The sequence below is a fragment of the Salmo salar genome, chromosome ssa20 (genome assembly GCF_905237065.1).
Source record: "Salmo salar chromosome ssa20, Ssal_v3.1, whole genome shotgun sequence".
NCBI classification, from domain to species: domain Eukaryota; kingdom Metazoa; phylum Chordata; class Actinopteri; order Salmoniformes; family Salmonidae; genus Salmo; species Salmo salar.
Genome location: NC_059461.1, coordinates 8,868,083 through 8,879,032, shown reverse-complemented (window position 1 = coordinate 8,879,032; position 10,950 = coordinate 8,868,083). Strand labels below are relative to the sequence as shown.

At 43.0% G+C, this 10,950-nt stretch overlaps 1 protein-coding gene and 1 pseudogene across 1 annotated transcript; both read right to left on the bottom strand.

Annotated features, from left to right (window-relative positions):
* Positions 1-374: 374 nt before the first annotated feature.
* Positions 375-1,517, bottom strand: LOC106580240 (nucleolar protein 6-like; annotated as a pseudogene).
* Positions 1,518-6,208: 4,691 nt separating this feature from the next.
* LOC123729327 (nucleolar protein 6) lies at positions 6,209-8,227 on the bottom strand. Its single transcript, XM_045704209.1, has 6 exons — positions 8,221-8,227; positions 7,981-8,114; positions 7,524-7,731; positions 7,202-7,348; positions 6,891-6,976; positions 6,209-6,702 (listed from the first exon to the last, which is right to left on the bottom strand). Exons 1-6 carry the CDS (start codon positions 8,225-8,227, stop codon positions 6,451-6,453), a joined length of 834 nt encoding a protein of 277 aa, XP_045560165.1. The 3' UTR covers positions 6,209-6,450.
* Between the last annotated feature and the right edge of the window lie 2,723 nt (positions 8,228-10,950).

Genomic DNA, 10,950 nt, shown 5'->3' with positions numbered 1-10,950 from the left:
AACCAAACAAAGTGTACAGTCACAAGCTTAATATAAATCATTGCGTGCTAGGAATATGGGAGCAAAAACTAAACTTCTGACTACTTTCATTCACAAGTGAATGTCCCAATAGTTTTGGTCCCTAAAATGGGGGGACTATGTATAAAAAGTGGTGTAGTTTCTAAACGATTCGCCCAATGCGGATGAAAATACCCTCAAATTAAAGCTGGCAGTCTGCACTTTAATGTCATAACCATTGTATCGTTTCAAATCCAAAGTGCTGGAGTTGAGACAAAACATGTGTCACTGTCCCAATACATACGGAGCACACTGTGCGTACAAAACAGTAACACAGACAGGGTTAAAGCACCAGCGAAAACAAAGACATCACATGATTGGTTTCTTACAATGTTTATTTTATCCAGTGAATGTGCATGGCTTGCGTTTAGCACACAATTGGATAGACAATGACTGTAAGTGTGTTACAACATGTTGATTTCATTTTCACAAAAAGGTGTCAACGAGTTGACATGTTTTCCTGGCTACGGGGGTAATCCATTTCAAAATGTGATTGTTTAAGTTAAAATACAATTACCGTACGTGTTTCTGTGTGCAAGCGTGTGTGCGTTTGCACACGTGCCCAGTCCACACCACCCATTCACCTGTCCTTGCCACCACTGACTTGACCAGGCCCATGACCCTGAAGTCCTCCAGGATGGCCTCCACGTTGGGGGCAGTGTGAGACTCCTCCCCACTCAACTCAACACGATGAGCCACCATCTGTGAGGTCTGGAAGAGGGTGAGACATGTATAAGCAGAAATGGAGAGAAAGACATTTTCTGCAATTTTTCTGTCTTTACCTTGAAAGGCAATGGGCTGAAGGCTTTGGGCTTCCATAGCACTGCAATCACAGTAACGCCGTAGGGGGTCACAGAAGAACAGAGCCAGGTCTCCAAATGCATCCTGGGAAAGATGGGAGGAGACACCGGTTTAAAAATGGAGCCAATGAAAATGGAAAACTGCATGTCAGGAGAAAACGCAGACATTGCCTTTTTGCTTCTATAGAAACCCATCTAGCCTGAGCCTAATTTACGTAGGCAAAAATGACGGGGCTGAAATTGATGACGGGTAGTGCCCCCGCTGAAGTTGGCATGAGGCGGTCCACTGTCTAGCTCAGTAAGGGCACCTCCTTGGGGCTCAGGTGGATCAGGACATCATAGGCATCAAAAGGAGGCCGCATGACCACCTGTACACATGCAAAACACACACACGGAGCGAGAGAACCAAGGAAGAGAAGGGAAAGTTAATGATGGAATGGCGTATTACAAAAAAGTAGTTCAGTTATTGGAAATGAAGAAAAACATTAACATGAATGTGAGTGTGCATGTAGTAGTTCTATGAGTGCGTGGGAATATATTGATAGAATGGTGGGTAAGTGTGTGACTAACCCGGACGTCCTGTATCCGGTTGGCGTCCATCAGCTGAGGTTCCAGGACCTTCAGGCTCTCTGCGGCCACCATCACCACACGCTGAAGCATCTGAGCACCCAGGGAGAAAAACACACACCATTTAATAACACACCCCCACACTAGCTATTATAGTAACCCTACAAAACCTGTTTGTTGTCTGTCATGACACACCGTTTAAACTCCTCATTCGGAACTCTCCTCATCTACCGTCACTAAAGATTGTTTCGGAGTTCCATTGAATCACCATGACTACGCTCTCTGTTGTCTTAACCCCCAGGTCAGATGACGACTTCATGATAAAAGATCTGGTACATTTTCAAAATGTGCACTGAGCACAATTAATAGCTGTTCCATTGATACGTGTGTCTGTGTGCTCGGCTCAATCCGCTTCTCATTTAATAAGTTGATTAAGTTGCTACCGTGCAGCCTTTGTGCATTTCAATCTATGTTTTGGTCTCATTCACTGTGGGTACACTGCAGTGCTCCAAAATTAAGTGCACATTTGCCATCAATGTGAAAGTGGCAGATGCCGCAAACGCACACGTTTTCCCCCAGGCAGATGAAAATGTTAGTTTATGACGCTTCTTCTGCACGTCACGCAGTAGGCCTATTGAATTCAAAGCTCTTTGACAGAAACACATAAAAAGATGCCAGGTCTGGAGAACAGCTAGTTTGAGCATTGTTATAGTGGTTGAGGGGAACTGGAAAGCTAAATGAGAAAGAGGGGAAGCTGCCGGCTTTATCTCCCCCATGTTGCTGTGTGCTGCCGTATTTCTCAACGTACTCTGTCAAACAGCGGACGTGAAAAAAAGATCTTCAACTAATTTCCTACCGGAAGTGGACAGGGACAAAAAGCAATTGGTGAGCATTAAAATTCACTTTTTATTTTCATATAAGCCATATCCATTGTATGTCTATAACGGCATAAATTGAGAAAAAATAAAAAAGTCCGGTAAAATGTTCTTAATGCCATTTTGAATGAATGTAATATTGTATTGGTGTTATAACATCACAAACGGAATGTGCATGGCATTACAGATGAGGGATTTATAAGAGATGCTTGAAAGGTTAAAAAGCAATAGGGGTCCGTATCATGAAAAGAAACAGTCAGTTGCCTATGGTGAGTGAGATGCATCATTTCTACCTTTACCATTTTTACTAAGTAGTAATAATGATATGAGTGGATCCTCTAACAGTGTGACGCAGGAGAGCAGTGTGCCTTGAGGAAGGGTCCAAGAATAGGGAAACTGACTGCCGACTAACAAGAACATGTAATTCATTTCTGCTCCGCTGTTTATGATGGCACCTCTACTTTAATATTTACTAGTTACAGCTCTAAATTAAAATTTTTCATTGGTAAAACTGGTGCTCCTAACTTTTAAAAGTTGGGAGCACCAGTTTTACCAATGAAAAATGTTAATTTAGAGCTGTAACTAGTAAATATTAAAGTAGAGGTGCCATCATAAACAACAAAATTTAGGAGCACCAGAAAATATTTGTAAATTATTATTATTTTTTTTTTTTTAAGTTGCTATAGCCTGTATTTGGCCTTCATGTATTCTAGCTACTTCTGAAGCACATGGTGTGCCCTAGAAACGAATATGTAACCCTGGAAATATATTTGTTAATTATGAAAAGTTAAAATTGCATTTGTAGAATATTAGGTTTCAGCATTGTATAAAAGCACAATTTTCTTGTCGAGATGCATTACATGGACAATTTTAGTTCACCCAAGGTTTCCTTACCCTGTAAGCGGTCTATGGACAAGGTATGACATCGTCCATGCTTTGGTTTAGTTTCCCTGGCACCGTTTCCACATGCTAACGGTTTAGCACTTGTGGCACAAATCCCATTCAAGTCATAGGAATGATACCAGCATGTTTCATGTTCAAATCATCTACTAGTTACTTTGTTGAGCTTCACAATCGATTTTAGATACTTTCGGTTGATTTGGACATGACACGCGAAAAATGTTCATATCGGTCTCATGACTTAAATGGGATTTGTGCCAGAAATGCTAAAACGCTAGGTTAAAACCTCTCTAGGGTCGGCGGGACAAAATCGTCCCACCTACGTAACAGCCAGTGGAATCCTGTGGCGCGTTATTCAAATACCTTAGAAATGCTATTACTTAAATTTTTCAAACATATGACTATTTTACACCATTTTAAAGACAAGACTCTCGTTAATCTAACCACACTGTCCGATTTCAAAAAGGCTTTACAACGAAAGCAAAACATTAGATTATGTCAGCAGAGTACCCAGCCAGAAATAATCAGACACCCATTTTTCAAGCTAGCATATAATGTCACATAAATCCAAACCACAGCTAAATGCAGCACTAACCTTTGATGATCTTGGTGTCTGGTTAGACTGTAAACTCTCCTTCCAGACTCACATCAATCATCTCCAATCCAAAGTGAAATCTCGAATTGGCTTCCTATTTCGCAACAAAGCATCCTTCACTCATGCTGCCAAACATACCCTCGTAAAACTGACCATCCTACCAATCCTCGACTTCGGCGATGTCATTTACAAAATAGCTTCCAATACCCTACTCAACAAGCTGGATGCAGTCTATCACAGTGCCATCCGTTTTGTCACCAAAGCCCCATATACTACCCACCACTGCGACCTGTACGCTCTCGTTGGCTGGCCTTCGCTTCATAATCGTCGCCAAACACATTGGCTCCAGGTCATCTACAAGACCCTGCTAGGTAAAGTCCCCCCTTATCTCCGCTCACTGGTCACCATAGCAGCACCCACCTGTAGCACGCGCTCCAGCAGGTATATCTCTCTGGTCACCCCTAAAGCCAACTCCTCCTTTGGTCGTCTCTCCTTCCAGTTCTCTGCTGCCAATGACTGGAACGAACTACAAAAATCTCTGAAACTGGAAACACTCATCTCCCTCACTAGCTTTAAGCACCAGCTGTCAGAGCAGCTCACAGATCACTGCACCTGTACATGGCCCATCTATAATTTAGCCCAAACTACTACCTCTTCCCCTACTGTATTTATTTATTTTATTTATTTTGCACCATATTATTTATATTTTATCTCTGAACTTTCTTCAAACTACAAATCTACCATTCCAGTGTTTTTCTTGCTATACTTTATTTACTTTGCCACCATGGCATTTTTTTGCCTTTACCTCCCTTATCTCACATCATTTGCTCACATTGTATATAGTCTTATTTTATTTATTTTTTCTACTGCATCATTGATTGTATGTTGTTTTACTCCATGTGTAACTCTGTGTTTTTGTATGTTGTCGAACTGCTTTGCTTTATCTTGGCCAGGTCGCAATTGTAAATGAGAACTTGTTCTCAACTTGCCTACCTGGTTAAATAAAGGTGAAATAAAATAAATAAAAAATCTTCATCAGATGACACACGTAGGACATTATGTTATACAATACATGCATGTTTTGTTCAATCAAGTTCATATTTATATCAAAAACCAGCTTTTTACATTAGCATGTGACGTTCAGAACTAGCATACCCCCTCAAACTTCCGGTGAATTTACAAAAAATGTACTAAATTACTCACGATAAACGTTCACAAAAAGCATAACAATTATTTTAAGAATTATAGATACAGAACTCCTCTATGCACTCGATATGTCCGATTTTAAAATAGCTTTTCGGTGAAAACACATTTTGCAATATTCTCAGTAGATAGCCCGGCATCACAGGGCTAGCTATTTAGACACCCAGCAAGTTTAGCACTCACCAAAGTCAGATTTACTATAAGAAAAATGTTATTACCTTTGGTGTTCTTCGTCAGAATGCACTCCCAGGACTTCAACTTCAATAACAAATGTTGGTTTGGTTCAAAATAATCCATAGTTATATCCAAATAGCGGCGTTTTGTTCGTGCGTTCAAGACACTATCCGAATGGTAAAGAAGGGTGACGAGCACGACGCATTTCGTGACAAAAAATGTCTAAATATTCCATTACCGTACTTCGAAGCATGTCAACCGCTGTTTAAAATCAATTTTTATCCCATTTTTCTCGTAAAAAAGCGATAATATTCCGACCGGGAATCTGCGTTTAGGTAAAAAGACTAAAGAAAATAAAGCATGGGGTCGACTCGTGCACGCGCCTAAGCCCATTGTCCTCTGATCGGCTACTTGCCAAAAGCGCAAATGTGTTCCAGCCTGGGGCTGCCTCGATATCATTCAGCTTTTTCCCGGGTTCTGAGAGCCTATGGGAGCCGTAGGAAGTGTCACGTTACAGCAAAGATCCTCAGTGTTCAATAAAAAGAGCCAAGATGAACAAGAACTTGTCAGACAGGCCACTTCCTGTTCAGAATCTTCTCAGGTTTTTGCCTGCCATATGAGTTCTGTTATACTCACAGACACCATTCAAACAGTTTTAGAAACTTTAGGGTGTTTTCTATCCAAAGCCAGTAATTATATGCATATTCTAGTTTCTGGGCAGTTGTAATAACCAGATTAAATCGGGTACGTTTTTTATCCGGCCGTGTAAATACTACCCCCTACCCCCAACAGGATAAGGAAACCAATGATTCATTTTGCAATTTGAGTGAACTATCCCTTTAAAGAACATTGTGTGCAATGACATGCAAGAGATCAGTCATTCATTACTATGATAATTGATCTCCTGAAAAATATATCCCTTTTCCTTTCTTTCTGTGCCCCCAAATGTTTGAATATACTGGTAAAGTTAGCAGGTTGTTAGCTAGCTAATGAGGTACCATGACTGAACAAGGCGTAAATGAATGGCCCACGAGTAGTTTAAGAATGGCCCGAGACATGGTTTATTAAAGTAAAACGAGGACATCTCTTCCACTATAGGAAGTAAAAAAAATGTTACACGGGTAATATGGGTCATATCTTCTGAACTGTTAGGGCTAGAAACAATACAGTTTAGCTATAGTAATGGGTACAACCATGATGCTAACAAATATTCACTCAATCATTTCTCTAGGGCACTTGGAAACAACGGTAGAGTGAAGTATAATCATTACAACAACTATTATCTGAGTAATTTCTCTTGAAGGTCCACTGGTGCTCCAAAATTGCAAATGTAGGTAGCACAGCAAAATATTTTGATGCATATGCGACCAAAATGGTCGCACTTTAGAGCCTTGACTATACTATTTAATATACAGACGGGATTTTTTTTTTTACGGTCTTTGACAGTGTGAGAGTTAGGCGTGGCAATGAATATGACAGGCAGAAACTCTGGAGACGATGAAGTCATTCTTGATCTCAGTGTAGTCAGCAGCTACAGATGACAGGACAGAGGGTGGGAGAGAGAGAGAGAGAGAGGGGGAAAAATACATCTACATATGAAGCACATCAGCGAGTGAGAGAACACACCATTGGTTATTTTTTGTAATGCACGAATATGATAAGATACATATGTTAATAAGATACAATGTACATCCACATTGTGTGTGTGCGCGCGCTCACCGGTGAGCTGGTTGTTGAGGTCGACCACCGGGGGTTGTTTCTCCAGTCGAAGGAGGAGAAAGCGAAGGAAACCCACCTGAGGAGACCTGACAGAAAGAGACCGGAAGAGAAAGAGACATGGAGACAGAGAGAAAGAAAGCAAGAGAGCGAGTGAGACAAGAGTGCGCAAGAAACAGCGAGAACGAGAGAAAGAAGGGGTAGATGGACAAAGAGAAAAGAGGGAGAGGGGTTGTATCAGTCATGTGGTACATGAAGGTGACGAGAGAGAGGGAAAGGGTCAGCGATGGACTGCTATGCAGGTAGCTAGTTACCCTGGAGAGTGAAGGGGGCCAGCTGCAGGAAGAGGGACACCACCAGCAGGTCAGCAGTGTCCTCTGTTATGTCATCGCTGAAGAGCTCCCAGCCAGCGCTTGGCCAGGCGACACACCGCCCCAAAGTATGTGTGGAGTTGCTGGAGCCTAGAACACACAACCACAAACATTAAGATGCGTGTGTTCGTTTGAGTGAGAGCAAAAATGTGTAAAGCTACAGTGTTAGCTGAAAGGGAGTGATGTGGAGAGAGCGGGGGAGAGGATATGTAGAGCTAATGTTAGCTGATAGAAGGAGCGCTCCAGCGTAAAGGTAGTGCCTGACCCGTGCAGGTGAGTAGAGGCCGGTGCATGGTTGCCATCTCCAGGGCTTGAGTCTCCTCGTTCTCCCTGACGATGAGGAGTCCTTCTGTACACACACTCTCCCTCAGGACCTGAGGCTCCCGGTGGCAAGCTACCTGTATCCTTAACGCCAAGCCATCCTTGACACACACACAGTTAGTCAAGGTGCCTGATAAGAGTGCTTCCCTATACTAGTCATGAATGAACATAGCCATATGGTTGAGAAATTTCACATGGCAAATGGACGGCCCCTTATGAGACGTCCACGGGTGCGCAAAAAAAAATAAAAAAATAAATAAATAGTTGACGGCCTCAGGTTGTTGCCCCACCCAAGGCCTGGTCTTCCGGGAAGCCAAATGTACTTTTAGCCCAGAAACAAGATGGGGAGCAGATGGCGCAGGGGCCCAAGCCTGGTCCAGTTCCCTCTGTCTGAGCCACACTTTGAGCAGGGCTACTCGCTCTGCAAAGGCAGTACACTGGGAGCTCACAGCAGTCAGGAACAGCAGATGGTTCCTGGGGAGCATGTCCCCCAGAACAGAGCTGTTGTAGTGGGGAGTGGGCGGCTCACTCGTATCTACACAAACACACAGAAAAGGAATCGGTGAGAATGTAGGCTTTAGTCTGATTTTAACGTGAAGTATCTCTCCAGTGCACGGCTTGTATAATTCAGGTCAGTGTACTCTCCATCCCGTAACCACCTGTGTACATTAACGTTCCAGATCAGAATGGAACTGTAACAGGAAACAATATATCGAAGCTGCCTGGCTTTGGGTAGTGCTCACCTGGCCGAGACCTCTCCAAGCCAGTGTATCAGTCAGTGCGGATGTTGTTCCTCTGCGGCTGGGCTTGAAGAAGCCCGGAGGACGGCAGGGTTAGAGCCTCAAGATGAAACTGGAGGAGTCTTTCCATGGAGAAATAGTCATATCATTGACACACAACCAATGAACTGAATAGGTACTTGCTAACAAACATATGGGTTGCATGCAAAAGCCAACAAACCTAGACTTTGAGTTAACGAAAACAGTGAAATAGACTACATGACTTGGCTCCATTCCGATACCACCCTTCTGTAACAGATGCTACAGTGTAGTACTACAGTATGTTGCTAGGAACCTGGAGGGGTAAGCAACAGGACGGGGCGGAGACGGTTGCCATGGAGACATGAATAGCGCATGGTCCCAATGTTGTGAGAGGCAAGATGCTGTGCCAGCCCTGCCAGGTAAAGTGCCCTCCTCCATGGGTACCTCTGGTTTAGGGCATCTTTAGGGTGCAGGACATCCTGGAAGGAAAACATGAATAGATGCATGTTATTATTGTTGTATGATCAAATTATGACTGCCATGTTTCAGAGTGAATAGAGTGGTGTTACGTACCGCAGGAATAGTGACTGCCAGATCGACTGAGGTATCTGGTTTGGTGCAAGTCCCCAGTGGTTAGATGCCCATGATGGTAATAGAGATGGGGGTGCCATGTGGAACTTGCCTTTGGCACCAGGAGAAAGGGGACCTTTACTCCTCCTGACAACTATGACAGGTCCCTCAACTGGAGAAAAAGAGAGACAATTGGCATTGAAACATTTATGGAGGTCACCGAGTTCAGACCAAATACAACAAGTTGCCATTAGTTCTAATCCCCTGGACACAGTTCCTCCAACTACAGGTATTGGCAAAGAGACAAGATGGTGATTAAAGAGCTACTGCCCCTAAAAAACGACTACTCATTTAGAAACATTTATTATAAGTGTAAATAGGATAATTTTGGTCATAAAGTCAGTCTCAGAGTTTTGTGGTCGTGACATTTGGAAAGGTTGGGTTCGTTTGAATCGTGCCCACAGCTGACAGCACACAAGTGATCATCAATTTGGAGTGCAGCGACCCAATCGCAATGCCCGTGGTAAAATTGGGTTGACTTTGGATATCCCTATGTGGCTAGTTAGGGATCATCAATAAATTACACAATATACATTGGACAATATGTAAAAATTCCAATAGCTCTAAATTTCAATGACTTAACCTCAAAACTATAAAAATTCAAATATAAATATTGAAAGCATTTAATGAGCAAACTAAAAATCTAATTTACATTGTGCAATTTATTGACGGTGCATAACTAGCCCGGAGATATGCTATCCAAAGTCAAACCAACTTTGCCACGGTCACTAGTCGGCTGAAGCTAATTGGCTAAATAATTTGGCCAACTCTTCCCACCTGTGAACACACACAATAGACACCCACATCAAACCACACACGTTTGAATTCAGTCATGTCAGCTAGAATTTCATAATGAACCAAATCTAAAATGAGGCCAAAACAGGAAGTGCAGTAGCCCTTTAACACATGTACAGTGGGGAGAACAAGTATTTGATAACCTGCAAAATCAGCAGTGTTTCCTACTTACAAAGCATGTAGAGGTCTGTAATTTTTATCATAGGTACACTTCAACTGTGAGAGACGGAATCTAAAACAAAAATCCAGAAAATCACATTGTATGATTTAAGTAAATAATTTGCATTTTATTGCATGACATAAGTATTTGATACATCAGAAAAGCAGAACTTAATATTTGGTACAGAAACCTTTGTTTGCAATTACAGAGATCATACGTTTCCTGTTGTTCTTGACCAGATTTACACACACTGCAGCAGGGATTTTGGCCCACTCCTCCATACAGACCTTCTCCAGATCCTTCAGGTTTCGGGGCTGTTGCTGGGCAATACGGACTTTCAGCTCCTTCCAAAGATTTTCTATTGGGTTCTGGTCTGGAGACTGGCTAGGCCACTCCAGGACCTTGAGATGCTTCTTACGGAGCCACTCCTTAGTTGCCCTGGCTGTGTGTTTCAGGTCGTTGTCATGCTGGAAGACCCAGCCATGACCCATCTTCAATGCTCTTACTGAGGGAAGGAGGTTGTTGGCCAAGATCTCACGATACATGGCCCCATCCATCCTCCCCTCAATACGGTGCAGTCGTCCAGTCCCCTTTGCAGAAAAGCATCCCCAAAGAATGATGTTTCCACCTCCATGCTTCACGGTTGGGATGGTGTTCTTGGGGTTGTACTCATCCTTCTTCTTCTTCCTCCAAACACGGCGAGTGGAGTTTAGACCAAAAAGCTCTATTTTTGTCTCATCAGACCACATGACCTTCTCCCATTCGTCCCCTGGATCATCCAGATGGTCATTGGCAAACTTCAGACGGGCCTGGACATGCGCTGGCTTGAGCAGGGGGACCTTGCGTGCGCTGCAGGATTTTAATCCATGACGGCGTAGTGTGTTACTAATGGTTTTCTTTGAGACTGTGCTCCCAGCTCTCTTCAGGTCATTGACCAGGTCCTGCCGTGTAGTTCTGGGCTGATCCCTCACCTTCCTCATGATCATTGATGCCACACGAGGTGAGATCTTGCATGGAGCCCCAGA